At 47.5% G+C, this 25,428-nt stretch overlaps 1 protein-coding gene across 4 annotated transcripts in view; it reads right to left on the bottom strand.

Moving 5' to 3' along the window:
* LOC121585020 (methylcytosine dioxygenase tet3-A-like) overlaps window positions 1–25,428 on the bottom strand; it is a 52,642-nt gene that overhangs the window by 16,348 nt on the left and 10,866 nt on the right. Inside the window, exons 1-3 of one of the 4 annotated variants that reach the window (XM_045225757.1) lie at window positions 20,192–20,572; window positions 19,353–19,412; window positions 1–2,660 (exon numbers count right to left, since the gene is read on the bottom strand). The exon at window positions 1–2,660 is cut by the window's left edge and continues 362 nt beyond it. In XM_045225757.1, the coding sequence (XP_045081692.1) occupies window positions 1–2,612 (2,612 nt within the window). In that variant the 5' untranslated portion in view covers window positions 2,613–2,660; window positions 19,353–19,412; window positions 20,192–20,572. Of the gene's footprint in view, window positions 2,661–6,202; window positions 6,440–19,352; window positions 19,413–20,191; window positions 20,573–25,428 lie in introns of those variants that run through there. The other 3 variants (XM_041901336.2, XM_045225758.1, XM_045225756.1) reach the window with 3 other exon arrangements.

Genomic DNA, 25,428 nt, shown 5'->3' with positions numbered 1-25,428 from the left:
GGGCTCTCAGTGGAGGGCTGTGTGGTGGAGGTGGAGGATGCTTCACTCACACCCCCTGACACCTTCTCCTTGTCCACCTCCATGACCTGGTCTGCTGGTGGGGCTGTGGTAGAAGCTAAGGGAGTAGGGCTGCAGGGCTGGGTGGTGGTGGTGCTGGATGGTGATGGTGATGCGGGCCTGGCTTGTCCTGAGTTAATGTTGGGGTGAGACTCTATCACCACGGGCTGGGCTGAGGCTGAGGCTGAGGCTGAGGGGGCCTGGTCCTGGGGCTGGATCTGAGGAGGGCAGGGCTCTGGGGCCGAGGATGAGCTGTCCCCAAACTCTGCCTCGAACTGGAGGATCAGCTCCTCAAACTTGGGGTCTAGGGAGCTGAGGCCTGGTATGGACTGAGAGGTGGTGGAGGTCTGTGTGGCTCTGACCTCCCCTGAGCTAGCCGGGGCGTCCGGGGCTGCAGGGAGAGGCTGAGGGGTTGAGACGGCTGGAGTGTTTACAGAGAAGGCAGGAGCAGTGACAGAGGGTACAATAGAAGAGTTTAAAATGGATACCTGAGTTTGGGCCGGGGCAGGGAGGCCAGCGGCAGCCTGAGTGGGGTTACTGAGGACGGGGAAGGTAGAAAAAGGGAGAGAACCTGGATGGGTGCTGGCCAGAGGCAGGGCTCCGATCATGGTGAGTGGAGACGGTTTCTGTATGGAGATCTGGCTGTGAGGCAGGAAGGTTGGCAGGGAGGCCTTCTGCTTGGTTTTCTTGATGACTATCGTCTTGGGTTTGGGGCCTGGCTGGAGCAGCATCCCCGGTTGCTGCTTGAGGAGCGGAGATGTCCCCGCCATGCTCTTCCTCCTCTTGGGCTCCTTGGGCTCCTGCTTGATGGCCACGGGGATGAGGTGGCCCTCGGGGCCCATCTGTTGGGGCCACCACTTGCGGAGGTTCTGGCAGGCCTGGGTGGGCCACGGAGGGCAGAGGCCTGGGGGGCCGGGAGGGTTAGAGAAGAGGTTCCTCTTGTGGTGAAGGTGTTGCTGCAGGGCTGTCTGGGTGGAGTAGTGGATGGCTGTGCTGCCAGCGGAGAGAGGTGGACCAGGGTACCCAGGCTGCTGCTGGCCGTTCATCAAGCCGTAGCGGCCGCCCATGTAGGCACAGGCAGAGCTCTGGTACTCCCCGGAGTCTACCTCCTGCTTGACCTGAGGCATCCCTGGTTCCTGCTTGATGTGGTGGTGTAGGATAGGCAGTTTGAAGGGGCTATTTATGTACTTTCCGCTGGAGTCCCCAAGTAGCTGTTTGAGCTCAGACATGGGGTCACCAACGCTGTGGCCACCGGATGGAGGGGCGAAGTGAGACTGCTGGGAATCTGAGTTCATCATCATCCACTGGTTCCTCTGCTCTTGGGTTCCCCCAGGGGCCTGCTGCTTTTGCCACTGCTGAGGGTGAGGGTGGGGGCTGCCTGCCTGGGTCTGCCCGGGGAAAGGCGAAGTGGAGGATGGGAGAGGGGAGGCGTGGGCCGGATGACCCTGGGACTGGGGTCTGTGCTGCTGCTCCCACGACACGGGGCTCTGCTGGGGGTACAGTCCAGGAGGGACGGATTGTGACCGTGAGGAGGACGAAGAGGAGAGGGGGCCGGGGGAGGAGGGGAGCAAGCGGTTGCCGTGCTGGAGGTGTAGAGGAGGTTGTTGGGGGTGGTGGCTTGTGGAAGAGGCCTGGGCAGGAGGGACCATGGTCTGGGGGGCGGTGGCAGACAGCTGGGTCAGGGCCTCGATGGCTATGGCCGTCTGCAGACTTACGTTCTTCTCCTTGGCGATGGAGAGGACCTGAGGGGAGCAGGGGACAAAGCCTGGGTGTTGGCCCTGTTGTTGTGGGTGAAGGGGTGGACAGGAGGGAGGGTTACCTCCATTGACATGGGGGTGAGGATGGGGGTGGGGGTGAGGGAGCTGTTGTGAGTGTGGGGGCTGTTGATGAGGCACCGTGTCGGCGGTCATCTTGGAACAGGGTGTGTTGTTGTCCTGCTCCTCCCCTGCCCCCGCCTGTTTGATCCTCTTTTCCAGCCACTCCAGGTAGTCTGGGCAGTCTGGCCCATCACAGTCACAGTTGGGGGGCTTGTGGCCGTGCCTCGCCTGGCTCAGGGCAGTCTGCAGGGCAGTCTGCAGGGTGTTCAAGTCCTCTGGGGGGCTAGCCTGGTTCCCTCCCTCTGGGGCTTGGAGCCTGGCTTGAGCCGCGGCCCCCTCAGCAGTGCCCATCTCCTGGTTAAACTTCTCATACAGCTGGGCGGTGTAGGACTGGGGCTCGGGGTTGGGGGCCAGAGAGCCCACACTCACGCTGGCTGAGAAGGCTACCAGGTTGTGTGCGTCCTCCATGTCTGCCTCGTGGACGTGCTTCCCAGGAGTCCTACCACTACTGCTCCAGCCACTGCAGGGCAGCTGCTTCTGGGGGTGGGGGGCTTTGCCCTGCCCAGGTACCCAACCCTGTCTTGGGGGAACACTCCCTGACCGATGGGGCTCCCTCTGGGGCTCCAGGCCGGCTCCACCCTCCTCATGGGTGTCACTGGGTTGCCGGCTCACCCCATTGGTCGGTTCCAGGCTCAACGAACCGCCTTCCTCGCGGCGGTCATGTGACCCAGTTTCCATCTGGTCTCCTCTTCTGGGGCCATCCACTGAACCAGTGTCCGAAGCAGTCTGAGAGAGAGGGGGAGGACAGATTAAAGAGGTTAGAGAGCAGAAAAACCAAATAGGAACTGTGCATCAAGTCGGAATAAACAATAGCAATCAATATACACAAATATATTGTTTTAACATGTTAACAACACGTTTTTATTCAGTTGATCATTTAAATATAGTATCATACTCAAACAAAGCATTCACAGAGAAGAGACAAATCAACAGATCATAATAATTATGACTGGGCACTGGCTAGAATCCATTCCTCATTTCAGGGGTCTTGGTTTGGGTTCTCGCTCTCTCAACACACACACACACACACACACACACACACACACACACACACACACACACACACACACACACACATACACATACACATACACACACATACACATACACATACACATACACATACACATACACATACACATACACATACACACACACATACACACACACACACAGTCAGGTCAATTGGGGAATTGATTTAACTGTTTAACTGCTTCAACAGAGTGTTTCCACAATGATCAGAGTGTTGAATTCACGCTACTTACTACACACAGCAGTCAGCCCATGTAAAGGTTTACCATCCCCCCAAAGACACAAAGGATCACACAAATGATCATTTAAAAAGTAATCAAATGTACACAATTCATGGCAATTATCTCTACATATCTGTTCTACACAAGGAAGAACAAGTGAAAGGCGAAGGAGAATACTGTGAACTACGGACAGCATCCATTGCAAAGTGCATCTCTACCATTCACTTCTATAGTTACTCGTAATAAACTTGCAACTCAACTTCCGTATTTAAATGTCAACATATTACCAGTCTATAAAAGTCTATTAGCTCTCTATGTTGTCAATGACTGTCTATTAGCCAAGCAGGGTTCCTGGTTCCTGATCCTGTTGTCCTAAACCTCTCCCTCCCTCAGGCCTTTATGACAGGGGAGTATCTATCCATCTCTACAGGACTGCTGCATTCAACACCTGTCATAGCACCATGCGGTAAGACTAGACACACTCAATAAATACATGATGGGTCAACAAATGCGATAAGAATGTGTCAAGGATCTTGAGAGGAAAGATGTAGCAAAGAGTAGTGTGGTAATACCAAATCATGTGTATTGATAGTCTACGGTGACATTCTTGATGCCATTTCACAAGTGTGCGTAGTAAAATAATAGTAGAGCCTTGTATGACTCTCACTTCTATTAGAGTCCATTAGAGATAGAGCATGATGATCTCATCTGATGGTTGAAGCTACTCATCCAATACATTAGCTGTGATGACATCAAAGCAGTGCTGTTGTCAAAACACACTATATTGCTTCAAACAGCCTTCTCAATGCGACACTGACTTCAAAACAAGTTTGAAATGCAATCGATCTGTGCTTGAATCATGTATCTGCAGTGTTTTATTTCAAACCTGCATAAGCAGTGACACCCCTTAAATGGACATCATACAAGTATTGGAAGTACTGGGTCTGCTGTTTTGCTTTGTCAAAATGGGGCCCATACTAAGATTAGTTGTTTCCTATGAGTAAAACTGTGTCCATCTTTTCTGTGTGTCTACAAACTGTTTACAAACTGACAAGCATCTGACATACAAACAGGGAAGTTGATCTATTCTATGTAGTCTTATGTCACTTCCTCTTTAGAGTAATATGACACTGTCTGTCAGTGGTGTGTAGGAAACAGGTAGAACACGTCTGAAGACCATTCATTATGATTTACTGTGTGTGAGGAGGCATAACAGACAGTACAAACACAGAGTCTGTGGAATGACTTAATAATATATCTTTACCACTTCTACACCGAGACACGAATCTATGACACACTGAATATCCACATTTTATACTTTGACTTTGCCTCTGAACATCTTCAAGTCCTATTCTACAATAGCCTAAACTAAATAAGGAAGTCTTCAACATGGCACTATGGACCTGCCAGTGACATTGAGGCTATAGCAGGTGAAAGGCAAGCCCTGCTCTATGCACCAGACAGACAGACATTGATCAAGCTTGAAGTCTTGTGAGCTCAGACAGATTGAGCTCTATGAGGATTACACACTCATAATAATATCCATTCAGTATGCTGTACACACATACATACTGTATACTACACACGCATGCACACAAACACAGTTTACTGTACACACACATATAGGTGCACATAAAGGTAGGCTACACCATGACAAAAGACTGGCCATACCTAGAAGAGGAACTAGGCTGGTTTGTTGTTTGAGTTATGATCCAACAGGTCTAAGTAAAATGCAGACTTTATCACATCTATATTCACAGTGAGAACACAGCTCTCGTTTGTAGTTCCTACAGTTGGTTGACAGCTGAAGTGGACCAGACACCCTGCTTCCCCATAGTTTAAATATATTGAAATTAGCCTTTTGAAGTGTCTAATTACTGGACGGGCCGCTTGCTCAGGCCCTTTGAATTCACCTTCTGTGCCGGGAGTCTGGTGGGGGTCCCTGGGGGGATGGAGGGGGGGAACAGCCGGCCGGTGATACATGAGAGGCCCCACGTTGCCCCATCACAGACTGATCATCAGACTGAGTTTAGGGGATGGGGGGTTTGAGACAGAGTGAGTAACAACAGTTTGGAGAATTGCAATATATTGAACCAGCGTGGTCACAAAACTGCACAACCCAACAACCCATAGTCAGTCACATTGTTGTTCATCTCTTTTCCTCACAGTTGATACACTGACACACTTCCTCTATCTCTCTCTAACACATACAATAACAATTGAATCACCGGTTCACACGCCCTGCTTAAACCGAAACACTTTAACAACACAGGGATCCGCTGTACAAGCAATAACACGATCATAATGACAGTTCTCATACCCGGTCAACTGGGACTTCACAGATATATTTAGCCAAATGAGACTGTCACAAATACCTTCTCTCTCTTCATACACACTGTGTTATACACACCGCAGCACGCTTACACCTGCGGGCACCTACCACGGTGCTTCTGACAGAGCAGACCACGTGCTCCGACAACTATTAACAGCATGCGAGAGCCTACTCTTTCCTGCCAGGATACACACACACAAACGGCACGATCCGCACAACGCTTCCAATCCAAAACATCAACACGCCCAACCAGAAGAGACTGCCTAACCTGTTAGACACCATAAACTCTGAGACTAGTCCCTTTAAACAACACACAGGCAGCACGTTGCTGGCTGAACAATCAAGCCTGTCTATCCTACAACTGTACCACTACACGTTCGTCCCCACCTCACGTTCCCACCTCACGGCCCCACCTCCACCAGACCAGAACAGATGCCTTCAAGGTTGACAGCACAAAGTAAAAAAGGAAGGAGGGAGGGAAGACAAAGGGGGAAGGGGGCATAAAGCCTGGGAGTAGACATAAATCCACACAGACACACGACACCCCCCTCTCTCCCTCCTTCTCTCCCTCCTCCCCTGGCTTTCCTTTCCTGCCTTGTCTGTCATCGAGAAAACGTGAAGGAGGAACCATGACAATAAAACCCAGAAAAGAGCGGAGAGCCCCACACAGCTACAGTACTTACATGGGTCTAGACGTCCTGACAGTGGTAGTGGAGAGACACAGCAGGGAGAGGAGGTAGAGGGGAGCATGCAATAGTGGTGCTAGGAGGGGAGCCACTAGCAATCTGGTGGAGCCTTTTTTTTTTTTGTCAGTGCGGCACACAGGCATACAAGCACCGACACGCACGTACACACACACGCACACACACACCTCCCCCAAACTAACGCACGCTCGCTCTCTGTCTCTTCTTACGGCCGTCACTTTCTGTTCTCTCCTTTTTCCTCTCTCATTATCTCTCTCTGCTCCTCCCTTCCCTTTTCAATATCCCTTTTCTTTCTCTTACGCTCACAGTCTGGTTCTACTTGCAGCCCCCACCTTCCCCTCTCTCGCTCTCCCTCCCTCTCCTCCCCCTCTCTCTTCTGTGTGTGCAGAGCGAGAGGCCATTATCTGAGGCACAGTGGGCACGTACGAGGGAATGGAGGAGTGTGCAGTGAGCAGAGAGAGAAAGAGAGAGCTCGGGGATGGACGCTAGCGGCAGCCCTAGAAACAGCAGCACAGTGCAGCAGAGCTGTTACTAGGCAAAGCTCTCTCTCTTTCTCTCTCTCTCTACCAGCACAATTCCTTATTGAATACTAACACTTTAAATACATAACAGTGTGTCTTGTATAACATTATGTTATATGTTTTAGTCTATCTAGTCATGTCTAGTAATTTGGTTATCTAAGAGTGGAGCGGTTTTTGAGCACGGAAGCGATGGAAACCACTAGACGCAGGCGAACGCCAATCTCAGCAGCACTCGCTGGAACATCAACAGGAAAATGAAAAAAACAACAACATTAAAATGTCCATATATGTGGTTTGAATTCGACCGATTCAGACTTTCTCCTGCGAGACAAGCTGTACGTCCATCTTTATGTCCGTTTCTGTCGTAATCCATTGGTCGTTACAAAGCAGATGACGATCTCTCTGTTCGTTTCTCTGTCTTCTACCGCAAAAATGTTAATAATAACTATGTCTTTCTTTCTCTACAGGTCTGTTACCTTCACCGGCCGCTGATGTGTCGCTCATTGCGAGGTAATACTGGGGGAAGAGGAGCAGCCTAGGACTTGTAAAGGCGAGACGAAGCATAGTGAGTCTCCCACATACCAGAGGATAGCGATGGCTTGAGATAACTTTAAAGGTGACGTTTTACACTCAATCGTTTGTAAAGCCTATAATCTTGCGAAAGAGGAAGAGAATGGATTGAATGTGATTGAGAGAGAGGAATTAAGACTAGAGGACCAGAGTCTGGGGAACTGGACAAGCAGCGGTCGATGACAGTTTGGTAACATACAGACCACAGGGATAAAGGAAGCCAGAGGGACAGTAGAGACGAGAGGAACATAGAGGGGAGAGTAAGGAGAGATGTTGAACTACAGAAATGCAACATTCACACACACATAACAACCTAGTAAGTTGTCTTATTCATGTGACTTCGGCTCTAGCGAGAGAGGAGACCATAGATAAGAGTAGAAAGAGGGGACCGAGATGGAGAAGGAGCAGCGGTCGAGAGGCTTGTTGCTTGACAGAGATCGTCCGCAGCGACAGGGTGCTACTAGAGACATCGACAAACAGCAACATCATTTGCACCAACGTCTAAGAGGACAGAAATGATTCCGCTGTCTCTCCTTCTCCATGACGTGCCTGCTTTCCCTCTCCTCCCATCTGGCTGGTTGGTCACTCTGTCCCGCCAATGTTCTCCCAACGTTATCCCCTCACCATTGCTCAGCTTTAGCACCATCATCGCTAGCTCGCTCCACATGCTACCCCTCTGACCGCCCTTCTCTGCTCCTTCTCTTCTCTCTGTCCCCTCTCTCTATCGACAGCGCTGCTGGAAGTTTGGAATCAGATTTATGCAAGAAGAGGGAAAAAAACATGGCCGACATCTCTTCTCTCCTTCATGCAGATGAGATCCTTGTCAGCTCCTGCACAGTATCGTTCTCTTATTATGAATGAGCATGTGCACTCTGCGCTGCGCATTGGCTGGATTCATTTGAGTAACCTCTCCCTCTATCTCTCTTTCACTCTCTTTTTTCGCTCCCACTTTCTCTCTCTCTTGTTCGGTTTCTGTCCCTTCCTTTCCTTCGCTCCAGGTTCATGGCAGTCAGTGTCACTCCACTGGCCCTGTTACTCACACAGTCCTCCACCACCACTGCCTGGCATACACACACACCATGGGCACACGCAACCCAAAGACAAACACGGCACAACCCAAGCCGGTGCCTAGTAGTAAAGGGAAGTGGGTTGTGTCACATCTCCAGGAAGCACCAATGAGAGAGAGAGAGAGAGAGAGAGAGAGAGCGGGGTGAGCTAGAGAGAGCTAGTGAAAGCATGTAGTTATGACATAGCCGTTACATCATCAGAATCTCACAACCTTGCTCCCACCCCGCCCGCACGGCTGCCCACCTCGCACAGGCTGGGCTGATGTCTCATATGACACAGTGTGTAGACCCCCCCCCCTTACCCCGACACACACACTCTCATTCATTCACCCTCCTGACTAGCGCTCGCTCTCTCCCCCAGTGCAGTGACACAGCATTTCTTGCGCTTAGAGTAAACTTAACCCTCTCCGTTCAGCGTAACACATTCATCTGCTCAACGCCAACAAGAGAGTGTATGTACAACAAAGAAAGAAGCAAACTGTGTACCACCGCGTACCACTCGCCAGTTTTTAGAACCATAAATGCAACATGATTTGACACCTGAATACAACATGAATATGAATTCATAATATTAATTTGATTAGCCATTAACTCATGGTAATGGCTGGAGCAGAATAAGTGGAACGGTATCAAATACATCGAACACATGGTTTCCATGTGTTTGATGCCATTCAATTTACTCCGTTCCAGCCATTATTATGAGCCACTGTGTCACGATCGTCTGAAGAAGCGGACCAATACGCAGCGCGTGGAGTGAACATGATAACTTTATTTAATAAAGCAACCACGAAAAAACAACAAATGACGATAGTGAAGTCCTCTGTAACACTGACAGAAACATGGAACAATAACCCACAAAACAAAGGTGAAAACTGACAGTTTAAATATGGCTCCCAATCAGAGATAACGAGCCGACAGCTGACACTCGTTACCTCCGATTGGGAGTCACTTGACCAAACACATAGAAATACACCCAAAAGAATGAACAACCCTGGCTCAATATTCAGAGTCCCGGAGCCAGGGCGTTACAGTACCCCCCCCTAAAGGCGCGGACCGCGACCGCGCCTCAACAAGGGCTACACAAGGGAGGGCTGGGTGGGCACACCTCCTCGGCGGCGGCTCCGGCTCCGGCCCTGATCCCCACTCCCTCTCCAACCCCCCAAAGTACCCCCGGTCCTGTCTAGCCCCGCTGGCCGGAGCCGGACTGACGACACGCGCCCCTGGCTTGGTGCGTGGAACAGGAATGGGCCTTACCAGGCTGACGACTCGCCCCCTGGCTTGGTGCGAGTGGCAGGAACAGGCCGGGCCGGGCTGGCGACGCGCACCGTATCCCTGGTGCGAGTGGCATGAACAGGCCGGGTCGGGCTGGCGACGCGCACCGTATCCCTGGTGCGAGTGGCCGGAACAGGCCGGGCCGGGCTGGCGACGTGCACCGTATCCCTGGTGCGAGTGGCCGGAACAGGCCGGGTCGGGCTGGCGACGCGCACCGTATCCCTGGTGCGAGTGCCCGGAACAGGCCGGGCAGGGCTGTCGACGCACACCGTATCCTTGGTGCGTGGAGCAGGAACAGGCCGGGCAGGGCTGTCGACGCACACCGTATCCTTGGTGCGTGGAGCAGGAACAGGCCGGGCAGGGCTGTCGACGCACACCGTATCCTTGGTGCGTGGAGCAGGGACAGGCCGGGCTGGGCTGTCGACGCACACCGTATCCTTGGTGCGTGGAGCAGGAACAGGCCGGGCAGGGCTGTCGACGCACACCGTATCCTTGGTGCGTGGAGCAGGGACAGGCCGGGCTGGGCTGTCGACGCACACCGTATCCTTGGTGCGTGGAGCAGGGACAGGCCGGGCTGGGCTGGCAAAACGCACCACAGACTTGGTGCGGGGCGCAGGAACAGGCCGAGCTGGGCTGGCGACGCACCCCGTAGGCTTGGTGCGTTGAGCAGGGACAGACAGAACCGCACTGGGGACACACACCCCTGGCCCTACACGGGGATCAGGAACGGGCCGGACCGGACTGGAAACACCCCCCAGTACCTCTCGCCGTGCCTCCACACTTTCCATCCCCTTCGTAACCAGTGGCCCCCTTAAACTGGCGGCCATATCTGCCAACCTCTTGCACTCCTCCGGGCCGTACACCTTCTGCCCCGACGTCGTGAGCCCCCCCCTAAAAAATTTCTGGGGGTCTCTCCTCTCGGTGGACCAGGCCTCCATAGTCCTCTCCCAACCTTCGCTCTTCTGGCTCCACCACTCGTTATCCAACTGCTGCTTGGTCTCGTTGTGGTGGGTTTTTCTGTCACGATCGCCTATGAAGTATGACCAAAGCGCAGCGTTGGGAGTGAACATGATGACTTTAATGTTGAAATAACGACAAAACAAAACACGATCCGTAACGTCCTCAGTACACCGACTGAACATAGAACAATAACCCACAAAACAAAGGTGAAAACTGACAGTTTAAATATGGCTCCCAATCAGAGATAACGAGCCGACAGCTGACACTCGTTACCTCCGATTGGGAGTCACTTGACCAAACACATAGAAATACACCCAAAAGAATGAACAACCCTGGCTCAATATTCAGAGTCCCGGAGCCAGGGCGTTACACACTGGCCAAAATATAGATGCATTCTGTTAGTAGCAGACTACACTCCAATACTCTTGTCAGAACTATACTGTTTTTTTAAATACATTTTCTCTCACATTTATTCAAGCAAAAATAATTTTCATACAAATAATATCTTCCCAGAAAAAGAGCTATGTTATGGTAACACTGGGGTAGTTTTAGGTTAGTTATACTGTTCTTCTGTGATAAACCACCTGGGAAGAGCAGACCAGCAGCCATCACACCTCAGTCAACAGACTCACTTATCTAGTGTGTCAAGACCACCACCTCCCTGATGAGTCCTATAGGCCCTTGTAGTCCTCACCTCAGTACGTCAGAGCCATGTCCATGTGTGGACACATAAAGGGCTTTTTTTCGGACACAGATTAAGCCTAGTCGTGGACACTAAAAGCATTTTCAATGTAAAATCGCCCATTGAGTTTGTTTCCAGTCCAGGACTAGGCTTAATCTGTGTCCGAAAAAAAGCCCTTTATGTGTAGGAGTGGATAAACTAACATCCACTCTTGTCAAAGTTAAATGTAAATGTGAATAATTATTTGATCTTAAATCTACCCACGATGATATAAATCTATACACATATTAGACTCATCAAAACAAAATGAGTCTATTTTACTCCCAAACCGACAGAAACTATTGTTCTGTGATCTCCTCAACAATACACCAGAGATAACTTTCCCTATGTCTCAACCACCTGCAGACACAACTGTCATGTGTACTTTGAACTCCTGTGATGATTTAAAAAAACAGAAGGGCAATTCAACACTTATGGTATGAGTACTCTATTTGAGCATGATGTGCGTGGTATGTGGTATCTCAGAAATGAAATAATCTGAGAACTAGTCAGATAATCATCAGTAGATGTGATTCCACATCTCAACTCCTCCATCTCTCTTTCTCTCTCTCTCTCCATCTCTCTTTCTTCCACACACACACACAAAGCATTGTATTGGCCTTGTAGGAGTGATGACAGAATATAGGAGTGCAGCTGGGACCGTGTGTTGTGTTCATCTCTTAGCACCATGACTAAGACGTAATGACTAATCTTTTCCTTCAAACAATCACACACACACCCCCTCACTCACACACACACAAATCAACACATGTATGCATTTACTGTATCAAGAAGGCACAGGTGGCGGATGAACCTCAAAGAGGAAAAAGATAAAATATGACAAACAGAATGTATCATTTATTTCTACAGGGTACAGAGGAAACCAGCTCTCAGTGTTGAGGAAATAGCAAGTATAAGACAGCATGTAAGCCTAGTGGCTAATGCAACCACACTCAACCCTCTCCCCTCATGTGTAGGGAGGCTTGTGTCAGAACAACCACTATGTCTTAAGTCACATCTTCTAAAACAACAGAGAGGTCTAGGGAGTATACAGTGCAAATCTTCTAAGGAGTAACATAGCCTAGGCCATATACCATCAATAGATTAGACGGTCCAGCCACCCAAATTAGATCATTGCTCTGCGTTCCTGACAGAGCAGGGCCCATCCCCCACCCTAAAGTCTTCCTGTCAGTCCCTGACCCCATCCCCCCGACCCACATTACCACATTACACACCCTACTCCCTCCCCTCCACTCTCATGCCATCAAGGTCATCTGTTCTGACACACACTTCATGTGACACATGAGAGAGCGAAAGAGAGAGAGAGAGAGACACGCATGCACGCATTGGCAGAGACACACACAGGCAGAGAGACACACACAGGCAGAGAGACACACACAGGCAGAGAGACACACACAGGCAGAGAGACACACACAGGCAGAGAGACACACACAGGCAGAGAGACACGCACGGCAGAGAGACACACACGGCAGAGAGACACACACGGCAGAGAGGCACACACGGCAGAGAGACACACACAGGCAGAGAGACACACACAGGCAGAGAGACACACACGGCAGAGAGACACACACGGCAGAGAGACACACACGGCAGAGAGGCACACACGGCAGAGAGACACACACAGGCAGAGAGACACACACAGGCAGAGAGACACACACGGCAGAGAGACACACACGGCAGAGAGACACACACAGGCAGAGAGAAAAAGGGGTCCTTTTTAGCAGGGTTTCCGTTATGTGATGACGGACATTTGACAGGCAGCATTTTAATTTACCGGACATTTGAGAAATTTACCGGACCCATTTGCATTGGGTGCGTAACCTGATTAGGACGTCCACCCACGGTGCTCAGAATGACAGAAAACACATTTATATTATGGTAATTCATATTAACAGAACATGCAAGTTGAAGATGCAACGATGTGCTGTCCTTTTTACTGAATTCTGATGTGCACTTTGAATATGTTAGAATAACTGTCCACATTTACTTTTCCTCAGCCAACAAGACGAGTAACGAAAATAAAAATCACTAGCCTATGTCAATCTACTATCCCCCATAGTAGAAAAGTTTACCTATTCTATTGGTCAGCTTGTCGAGAAAGAAATAGCCTATTCCAAACTGACTCTGGGACAGTTATGGGACGATAGATCCCAAACTCATACAACTAGGCTACATTTAAAAAACAACAACTTAAAAAGCAATGAGTCTGATGCAACAAATTAGAACGTTTAGCTGAAAATGTTGCTACGCTATTATTTCTTCACATTATAAGCGCAGCAAGGCACACAAGGCAGTAGGCTAATCGCAAATGTTCATTCTATAATGCAATTAGCGGGAAAACACAGTTGTCAAAAAGGCACCGCACATGCAAGTTGTTTCATGTGACAGAGATGAAAATATCCATTAGAAATGTAGAAAGAGGGGAGATCTAATATGCAACAACTAGCATGGGTTGCAAATATAACTCGGATTGTGCCTTTGGCTACTGGACAATGAAAGAAAGTTGATATAAAATAATTGCCTCCACAGTTATGGTCTGATTTTGGCTAGGCTACTTTGAAGCAAGGTAAGACATGCCTCATAATATGTATTAAAATGTTCAGGTTTCAAACAATGAAGTATATGTTTTGAAAATGCATTCTGCCTCCAGCACATTGCAAAGTGGTGTGTGACGTGCTGATGAAGCCTGCCTTCCGTTGCCTATACATTTGCTGTTTGAGTTGATGTAGCAGCTGTATACTGTCTGACCGATTTGTTTCTCAAAGGCTCTGTATCTGTATGCTGTACACGTGTGATAAATACGATATATAGCAAATATACTTTACACGCTGCAATTTAATTCCACAAAATTATACAAATTAACCTATAGACCGATAAGCATGACCAGTCAAATGTAGACAGAGAGGTACAGGCAGATAGATAGAGAGGGACAGAGAGGAACAGGGAAGTGTAGGGTGGCAGTGTAGGGTATCCACCGCGTCATAGCTCCTGACTCTGCCCTTCCTGACACATGGCACGTGCAAGTCAGCACGCACACACACAGCCCAGCTGGGGGGAGAGGTCTGCCTGCCTGCCCCACTCCACCACTCCTCACAAAGAGAAGGGGAGAGAGGAGGAGAGAAGGGAGGGGGAGTCCAGGGTGGAGCCACCAAAACCACTCCAGCACCAGTAGAGGGGGAGGAAAGTGAAGGAGGAATAGTGTTTTTAAAAGAGTGGTCTTTGTGGGAAAGACTTGGGACTGAACAAAAAATAGAGGGAAATTTGAGGAGGCAAGGAACGGGTAGAGGGAAGAGGGAAAATGGTGGAGAGAGGGGGGGAAGAAAGGGTGAACGGGTTTAAAGTAGTGAACAAAATGGGAAATAACACCCTTACAAACAGTTCACATACTGTAGTTGATAGACAGTGGAATTTATAGCAGATGATGTCACTGTAGTGAGATGAGGTTATACTGTTTAAATCACACAATAGTACTAACTTTCAGTTGGAATACTTTGGGAAGGAAATGAGTACAACCCATCCATCAAAGACAGACAGACAACACACAGTACAGCAGTACAGTGAGGGAACATATTATTGGAGAATAATACAACAATGGTGTAACAACATAACACCTAGATGGAGAGCTACGCAGAGAGAGAAATAGAGAGAGAGCGAGAGAGGGGGGAGAGATAAAGAGAAGGCGAGAGAGAGAGAGTGGGCTAGAGAGAGAGAGAAATATATTGAGAGGGAGTTAAAGGGAAAGAATAGAGAGAGAACCTTCCCCAGCCCCTGCAAAGTGGCGTGTTGCCAGCCTTGTCAGGCTAACATTAGCGATCGCCTTGCCTGTAGAACCGCAGAGAACATACCATCCATCGCCTTGCTCTGTCATGCTTTACATCAACTACTACATACCATACATATCCAATAACCATGACGTTTGTTGTAAACTAACATTTCCAAGCCACTTGAGGCCATATTGTATTGTCTATAGGTTTGTAGCCTACACTCGGCTATCCCCATAGGATAACCTTTTGAAGAACCCTTTTTGGTTCTAGGTATAACCCTTTTAGTTCCAGGTAGAACCTTTTTGGGTTCCATGTAGAACCCTTTCCACAGAGGGTTCAACATGGAACCCAAAATATTTCTACCTGGAACCAAAAAGGGTGCTTCTATGGGGACAGTTGAAGAACCCTTTTGGAACACTTCTTTTCTAAGAGTGTAGCTGATTGTGTCCATGTGTTTTCATAGTTTCCATAGTATCATGAATAGACATTTCATTTTGGAACTTCAACACACCAGACTCCTATTCTGTATCATGAAAACTAAAAACAGAGCTACAGGGATAACTTCTAAATCCTGACATGCAGTCATGGTTTGGCGGAGAAGGGTTGTGGATTGGCTGCGTTCACTACAGTACTATACACAGGGTTGATTCCCAGTCTCAGAGAGAGAGAGCAGCCAGCAGAGAGGTGAATTTAAGACATGACATAGAAGCCTCCTCCTCATCTATTCATTTTTCATTAACTGTGGCAGTCAGTGGTGCTCGGCCACTCAGCCATTCTGTCCTCCAGGAGAAACCAGACGCCATCCGGCACGGGTGAGAGCCACAACACTTCAACCAAACAGGGCACCGCCAATGATCCACGCCAGGACTTAAGCCAAGCCACGGGCACTCAGTCAGCCCCACAGACAGGACCCATGAGGGAGAAGAAACATGACTGGGAACTAGGACGAGTGTCTGTTATAGAGCATTAATTAGAACAGACACATTACAACAGAGCTGCTGATGATAGTCAATACCTTCTTGACATTTGAGTGGTCCCTAGAGTCTGCATCAGGGGAGGTGAATTAGTTGGTGAATACAGAACATGAATCAAAATGTAATTTAGGATCCCACTGGGGCTCAATATGTTTCCTGCACATCTTGGTTGGTGAGTAATATGGGGTGACAGACACTTGATTTGAAGTGGTTTGCATAATGGTTTTATGATTTCTGAGTAATAATTATAGAATATCTGACGTAACCAATGGAAATGTAACTAAAAGGAATAACTGTTCTTTGTGCTCAACAGATGTATTTCTTAAGAACTTGTGAGCTGTCATCTACAGGACACAAGTGCATAGAGTTTCATAATGGAAACAATCGGCTCCATTTGAGTTCAATTCCTCTACACGTGAGCACTATAAAACTCCACCTCCTCAATCCAACAAACAGTAGATGGCCTATTTGGCAACAGCTATCAGGACCATGAGTACGTTTACATGCACAGTAATAATTCGATATTAAACTGATTATGGCAGTAGGCAGATCATGCAATAGTCATGTAAACACCTTACTCTGCTTATCTAAATCGGCATGAGGTCAAAATGGAAGTAAGCATACGCCGATTAAAACGCCTGGTTTTCTGAGCCATCTTTTGAATTATTAGGCCATCTAAACACCTTAATCGGCGTTCCAGTGGTGTATTTGATCTGCTCATGTTCTAGCACCAGCCGAGCGAGCCTCCCTCATTAGCGCGAATTAAGTGAGTTCAGAACAACTGAATGTATGCGTCTTAGAAGTAGTTTTCACATACAAACTTTACATGTCTGAATTCAGAATGAAATATGCTTCCCAGAAATAACATGGTCGCTGTAGTAGAACGTTTATTTTGATTGGCGATTTTCTGCATTTATCAGAGTGCCATCAGGTAGCCTGATTTCAGATATGTCCATGTAAACAGGATTATTGGGGAAATCGTTTTTCTTGCAAAGCATGTAAATGTTTTAATTGAACTATTATATTAATCTGACTATCCTCAATAATCGCATTATTGTGTGTATGTAACTGTACTCAGTGACAGGTTAAAAAAAAAAGATGCTGAATGTAATAGCTAACCTGGAACACCACACACTTTCTGTAAATACTACACCTACACCCACTGCTACCCCAACACACACGCACATATGCAACCCATCTCATTACAGTTAAAATTACAGTGATGTCATCTGCCACTCACTGTTACCACATAAACTAGGTCACGGTTAACCCTTTCTAATCAAAGGTGGGGATTCCACAACATGGCTGCGTCCCAATTTGCACCTTATTCCTTATATAGCGCACTAGTGTTTGACTAGGCTCCATTGGAGTAGGGTGCCATTTGGGACACACCACGGTTAAACCAAGCCTGCTAGCACTGTACTTTCCATTTGTAATCAGAAACACGATGACTAATTCATGTCTTTGCTCCATCTACCTTTCCGGTTAACAGTCTACGTGTATTCGCGCATGGTGCACATTTGATGATTGAAAAGGAAATTCTGTGTATGAAGAGAAGATAAATCACGCCAGTGCAGTCTGTTGGACCCTCTCACGTTGCTCTAGTGTTTCCTGAACAGCTACTACAAAGGGTTAGAATCCTACTACAAAGACCAGTAACCCTTCTAGAGCTGAAACTAAATGTTAGAAGACAGCAGTGTATACTTAAAATGTATGCATTGTATGTATATATTTGTATATTGTATGTATACACAATGGAGAATTAAAGAGTGAAAACTCGATTTTTATACAGTGCTTCTTCCACAGGGGGTTGTTTGTATGGATGGTATGAGCCAGTCTTGACTATTTTCCAGAATGATCCTTAATCATGACGACAGATTGTGGCCAAGAGCCTTAGCTAATGAGAAGTATTTGTCAGCACTTTGACCTTAGGAAGTCCACTGAGTTCAAAAGTAACATGACAACCAATTCCCTGACTGTCTGAACATATATCACTGAAACCGTGAAGATCATTAGCACAACAACAAAAGCTAACAGCTAAATTCTGTCCAAAATAAAGCGACTATACTGAGTTTTTGGAATCGCCTTCCTCATATTCAACTGATCATCAACATGTAAAAACTCAACTTTGACAACCAATCTTACAATGAAAGAATCCATTAAAAATAGACACACGTCAGAATATTTCACAGATTGCCAGTTCAGCGACAGCATTGACAGAATCCTCTCTGAACCCATAGCACGGAGATTCCCCTCGTTTATAAACATACAAGCGTGCCACGACTTGGCAGACCAGGGAACAGCAGTGCGCCAGCACTTAGAGGCCACGTGCTAGAGGTTACTACAGTACACACACACACACATACACACACACACACACACACTCTGCCAGATAAACATGTGTGCATGCGTGTCTGTGTGACCCACTAACTTTTACTCCCTTTACCTCGGCTGACTTCAGAACTCTGAGAGGAGGGCCCGCTCCCTGGCTCCTGAGTCTGAGTGTACGGTCCCTCCTCCTCTCCTCCTCCTCCTCTCGCTGGCCGCCGCTCTCAGCGCATGCCTGGCTCTGCCGCCAATCGCCGCCCAGCCCGGGACGCTTTAAACCCGGCCCAGCCTCGCCGCCTGCCACTTAATCACAACAACCTAGCACAAAACGCAGCCGCCAGATAAAGCCTGTGCTCTGAGCTAGCAGCCATGCAGCGAGCTAGAGGGGGAAGATAACTAACTAACTAACTAACTGCACACTGCACCACGCTACAGTATGAGTCTGTTTACACGCCTGGCTTTAAAAGCCTCTCCTCTCCTGTGAGACGGAGCTCAGACAACTCTGAACACAAACCACACGTGGTCACCGGCGTGAGCGCCAACAGACAGATGACATGTGGATGTCTATTTACTGTCTGTCTGTTTGTTGATAGTGTAAAGCTCACTGATATAAGCGCACCCCTGCACACAAACACACACAAACACTGGTTTCTGCAGCACTATATGCCCTACCTCCCTTCTAATGTCTGCAAGCCTCCAACTACTCTTCTCTCTTTTAAACCCACAACACCAAGACAACAGAACAGACATGGGAAATCACAGACAGATGACAGCCCAGTCAGTATATCTGTCAGTGGCCCCCCACTGCAGTAACACGAGGACTGGAGCTCTCCAATCACACTAATAACACAGAAATACACCACATAATACACCGTCTGAAAGAGCAGCTCTGTCTCCACACTATCTGCCCCAGGTGAAGTCTTTCTCTTACCTCTGGTGCCAGATTGGGCTTTACAGACCAGGCTTTACTGTTGTCCTCAATATGTCCCACCTTTCCAGCCATTCAGGAGAGTGAGAAAGGGAGAAGGAGAGAGAGGAGGGAGGGAGAGAGAGGGGGGAGAATAACAATCAATAGAATAATGCGACAAGAGCTTTTCAAAGAGATGTGTCAATCCAGACAACATGACTGCCTAAAGAATTCACCTATCTATATAATCCCCTTCTCTCCTCCTGACAGAAAATAACCCTAACACATATCACTTCTATTTGTCTTCAAATGGCAAGCCAAGCCGGCGCTTCCCCACTGCTATGAGCAAGTGTGAGAGGCAGTGAGAGAGCAAGGATTCTATTTTAATTATAGAATGATGTAATGCATCATGAACGAGGAGGATAGCCTATATTCATGATTGTAGCAATGTGCCTTTGAATATCACCATGACAACATATACATTCAATATTTCTGTAGATGGTATGCATTATAACATCTCCATAATTAATATACAGTATTCATGTATGATTACTGTCAGTACGATAATAATAACACGTTAAAGAATCAACTCCAATACACTACAAAGGGGTTGTAACAGTAACAGCAGTAATAATTGAAGTCATGAAACAATGAACACACAATAGCAGCAGTTTACATTGGATATGCCCCCCTAACCACTTCTATCTGTTTAGAGTGCCGGCAGTGTTTTGTCTCCAGCTAACTCTCCTGGTCTCTCCACCCCCCTCTCCTCTATCCCAAATATACCCCCCCAGACTCCCCTCTCTCTCTCTCCCGGCTCTCTGTGTCGCTGTCCGGCATTCTGCCTGGTAATTAATATTTACCCAGTGAGCCAATCTGCCTTGGTGTGCTGCTCTCTTTCTCCGTCGGATGGCCGTATGCCCATCAGAAGACTCAAGCTCCCTCTCGTCTTACCTCTACTATCTCTCTCTCTCTCTCTCTCTCGCTCTAGTCTGTGCTCCAACCCATTCAGGAAGCCATCTTGTGTTTTTAATCCTGTTTTACATTAGCCCTAGTACACACACATTCTCTCCCTCCCTCTCTCTCTCCCTCCCTTCCTCCCTCTCCCTCTCTCCCTCCCTCGTTCCCCTATGCTAATAGGTCTACCGCACACATGCCTCTGTGATCGTTTTCACTGCTGCACTACACACTACCTCCCACCATTCCTTCTCCTTTCTTTAAACACCCCTCCTCCCTCCTCTCTTTCTCAGTCTTTCCATCGAGTAAAGCTAACTGCAATCGTGATGTGAATACTCCCCCCCCCTACCCCCTCTTCAACCATACACTCGCATGAACACACGCACACACACACATGGCCGGCGAGACGTCACGCTACACATAGCACACAAAGAGAGTCAAGCAGCCAATCAGCAGCCAGCCTGAGCTCTGCTGCTAGGGTGAAAGAGAGAGAGAGAGAGAGAGAGAGAGAGAGAGAGAGAGAGAGAGAGAGAGAGAGAGAGAGAGAGAGAGAGAGAGAGAGAGAGAGAGAGAGAGAGGGGGGATCTGTGTGTGCTTGCTTGCACACGCAGCCCTATAACGAGTTAGTGAGAATAACACATAGAGAGAGAGAGAACGATAGAGATAGACGGAAGGTGGACTGGGGGATGGGACCTCTCTATGGCTGTCAATTATCTCCTTGAGCTCGGCTTCCCTAAACAATGCCTCTGGTATGTGGTATCGCTGAGGACCATCTGTGTCAGGGCTGCCTGCAATAACTGGACTGGACTGCAATGCACAGTGCACACACACTCACGGACACTCTCCCTGTGTAGCAGCGAACAGACACTTACACAGCACCGCATCCATTTAAACATGCTGACTCAAGATCCACACACACTGACATAATGTAGCAAACATTTCTGAATTGTGCAAATTTATGGACATTTGTGAAAATTGAACACAAGGTAGAATATTAATCTTATTTTTGTACTGCGTGAACACTGTGTTGCACAGGTCATTGAGAAAAGTTCAAATGAAATTAAAGAAAACACACTGCCTAATTAGTATAATTCTGATAGTAGAGACAATAACCCCCAAGGTTGTACAATAAAATCATTTCCCCTCCATTCTGCTGAGGAGTTTTTCTCTATTAGGAAACTGACCCTACGAGATTAACATACCAATCATATTTAGGAGGTCTGGGGGGGAGTGTTTTGTTTATGTCAGTTTAAAGGGAGAGAGATCTGCTAGTACCGTCTCAGACGCAGGTAAAATATGCTCTCTATTAAGTTTTCACTGACACTAGTAATGTGCCTGAGAATGCCAGTAAACTATTGGCATTAACAAAACTGTATCTGGGGTTTGCCAGTTTCTTATACTTTTAAGTCTAGGTGGAGAAGGACAAGTGGTTGTTGTAATTTCCAAGCTTCACAGAGTTCCAGGCAACTGTAGCGACAATGTCTATGGGCTTACCTGGATACAGTGTTGTTAGTTACACCCATTTACTGTCAATCTCTTTTGAGAGAAGTGTAAAACATTTTAAACAGTAATTTAGTCGAAGAAAAAGCACAAATCACCACAAGAAACGGCAAAAGAGAAGACTAAAGAAAAATGGTAAAGAGAGAAAACTGACTGAAAAAGACAGACGGCAAAAAGTCAGAGACGGAGCGAACGAGTTCATTTTGAGAGTGAGAGAGAGAACGACAGAGAGAACATGAAAAGAGAGAGAGCAAGACTGGAGTGGTAGTAAATAGTAAAGCAAGCAGCTAGTCAGTGACACAGCGTTTGTGATGCCTGTCTGAGCCTCAGCCTCTCATGTGGCTGGCGTGGAAATCCCCTGCTCTGACGTCACTCAGAATGTGAGAGTGTGGGAATGTGAGTGCGTAAAGGGGTGTGTTTGTAGTAAGCGGGACAGAGAGAGAGCGGCTGCACAGCGTGTTTGTGTTATGGGTGGTGACCGAGCAACGTCATGTATCATGGTTTCGTTGTGTGGTAAGCTTAAATTATCGCTCCAACATGAGTGATAAAAATATCTGTAATAAAGTCTGATAGAGTCGCATGTCTGAGTCGAGGCTAACGCGGAAGTTCGTGGACTACTCTGCCTTACGTAGCATAGTCTATATCTCCAACTCATCTCAATACTCAGTACTGACTGATCTGATTACACTGCACCTGGCAAACCCATACAGCCCTCACCATTTCCACACACACACACTCACACACACACATTTACAGTGCCTTCGGAAAGTATTCAGACCCCTTGACTTATTCCACATTTTGTTAGGTTACAGCCTTATTCTAAAATTGGTTAAATTGTTTTTTCCCTCACCATTTAAGAATGGAGGCCACACAATACCCCATAACGACAAAGCAAAAACAGGTTTTTAGAAATGATTGCTAATTAAAAAAACAGCAACAACTGAAATATCACATATGCATAAGTATTCAGACCCTTTACTCAGTACTTTGTTGAAGCCCCTTGGCAGCGATTACAGCCTTGAGTCTTCTTGGGTATGACACTACAAGCTTGGCACACCTGTATTTGGGGAGTTTCTCCCATTCTTCTCTACAGATCCTCTCAAGCTCTGTCAGGTTGGATGGGGAGCGTTGCTGCACAGCTATTTTCAGGTCTCTCCAGAGATGTTTGATAGGGTTCAAGTGCGGGCTCTGGCTCGGCCACACAAGGACATTCAGAGACTTGTCCCGAAGCCACTCCTGCGTTGTCTTGGCTGTGTGCTTAGGGTCGTTGTCCTGTTGGAAGGTGAACCTTCATCCCAGTCTGAGGTCCTGAGCGCTCTGGGGCAGGTTTTCATCAAGGATCTCTCTGTACTTTGCTCCGTTCATCTTTGGCTCGTTCCTGACTAGTCTCCCAGTCCCTGCCGCTGAAAAACATCCCCACAGCATGATGCTGCCACCATCATGCTTCACCTTAGGGATGGTGCCAGGTTTCCTCTAGACGTGGCGCTCGGCATTCAGGCCAAAGAGCTTCATCTTGGTTTCATCAGACTAGAGAATCTTGTTTCTCATGGTCTGAGAGTCTCCAAGTGGGCTGTAATGTGCCTTTTACTGGGGAGTGGCTTCCGTCTGGCCACTCTACCATAAAGGCCTGATTGGTGGAGTGCTGCAGAGATGGTTGTCCTTCTAGAAGGAGGAACTCTAGTGCTCTGTCAGAGTGACCATCGGGTTCTTGGTCACCTCCCTGACCAAGACCCTTCTCACCCGATTGCTCAGTTTGGCCGGGCGGCCAGCTCTAGGAAGAGTCTTGGTCGTTCCAAACTTCTTCTATTTAAGAATGATGGAGGCCACTGTGTTCTTGGGGACCTTCAATGCTGCAGACATTTTTTGGTACCCTTCCCCAGATCTGTGCCTCGACACAATCCTGTATGGGAGCTCTACGGACAATTCCTTCCACCTCATGGCTTGGTTTTTGCTCTGACATGCACTGTCAAGTGTGGGACCTTATATAGACAGGTGTGTGCCTTTCCAAATCATGTCCAATCAATAGAATTTACCACAGGTGGACTCCAATTAAGTAGTAGAAACATCTCAAGGATGATCAATGGAAACAGGATGCACCTTAGCTCAATTTCAAGTCTCATAGCAAAGGGTCTGAATACTTATGTAAATAAGGTATTTCTGTTTTTAATTTTTAATACATTTATAAACATTTATAAAAAACGGTTTTCGCTTTGTCATTATGGGGTATTGTGTGTAGATTGCTGAGGAAACCAATTTTAAGAGAGAGAGATCTGCTAGTACCGTTTCAGACGCAGGTAAAATATGCTCTCTGTTAAGTTTTCACTGACACTAGTTATGTGCCTGAGAATGCCAGTAAACTATTGGCATGAACAAAACTGTATCTGGGGTTTGCCAGTTTCTTATACTTTTAAGTCTAGGTGGAGAAGGACAAGTGGTTGTTGTAATTTCCAAGCGTCACAGAGTTCCAGGCAACTGTAGCGACGATGTCTATGGGCTTACCTGGATACAGTGTTGTTAGTTACACCCATTTACTGTCAATCTCTTTTGAGAGAAGTGTAAAACGTTTTAAACAGTAATTTAGTCGAAGAAATCACCAAAAGAAATGGCAAAAGAGAGAGAAGAGAAGATGGTAAAGAGAGAGAACTGACTGAAAAAGAGAGAGCGCAAAAAATCAAAGATTATTATTATTTTTTAATCAATTTTAGATTAAGGTTGTAATGTAACAAAATGTGGAAAAAGTCAAGGGGTCTGAATACTTTCCAAAGGCACTGTAGTTTATATTTTAGTCATTTAGCAGACGCTCATACCCAGAGCGACTTACAGTTAGTGCATTCATCTTAAGATATCTAGGTGGGACAACCACATATTTCAGTCATAGTAAATACATTTTTCATCAATAAAGTCGCTATCAGCAAAGTCAGTGCTAGCACACACACACACACACACTCAAACAAACACACACACACACACATAAAATCCCATCTGCTCAATGACATTACTGTAATCCTGTTGTATAAATAAACCCCCCAACTCAATCTCAGCTAATTCCCACGTACCCTGTATGTCAGTTTCCCTCACCCCCACAACACAAATGACAGATTAGTGCCTGGTAACCCAAGACCTCACCATCCTCCTTTCCAACAGGTTAAAACAGATTGAACAAGTGAAGCAAGAATGAGTAGTGTTCAGTCTGGTGTAACCAAGCTACCAACCAAGCAACCCTCCAACACTCTCCTCACTCACCCAGCCTGTGACAACCCACCCCCACTCCCACACCTACACACACACCCCTCTAGAGTAGGACAAGAATCAGTGGGAGGGAGACTCATTACAACCACTTTAACAATGAGTTGTAAACATCAGCAACTCTGAGTGTGGAGGGGAGGGGGAGGCGTGGAAAGAAGTGGCCAGCTGTAATTACAACACTATTAACAGTATTAATTAACTAACACTCTGACTCTGTCCCTCCCCGTCCTCTCCTGTTCTCTCCTGTCCTGTCCTGTCCTGTCCTGTCCTGTCCTGTCCTCTCCTCTCCTCTCCTCTCCTCTCCTCTCCTCTCCTCTCCTCTCCTCTCCTCTCCTCTCCTCTCCTCTCCTCTCCTCTCCTCTCCTCTCCTCTCCTCTCCTCCTGTCCTCTCCTCTGG

Source organism: Coregonus clupeaformis, chromosome 16, assembly GCF_020615455.1.
Source record: "Coregonus clupeaformis isolate EN_2021a chromosome 16, ASM2061545v1, whole genome shotgun sequence".
Lineage (NCBI taxonomy): Eukaryota > Metazoa > Chordata > Actinopteri > Salmoniformes > Salmonidae > Coregonus > Coregonus clupeaformis.
This window is presented reverse-complemented; position numbering and strand designations above follow the sequence as displayed.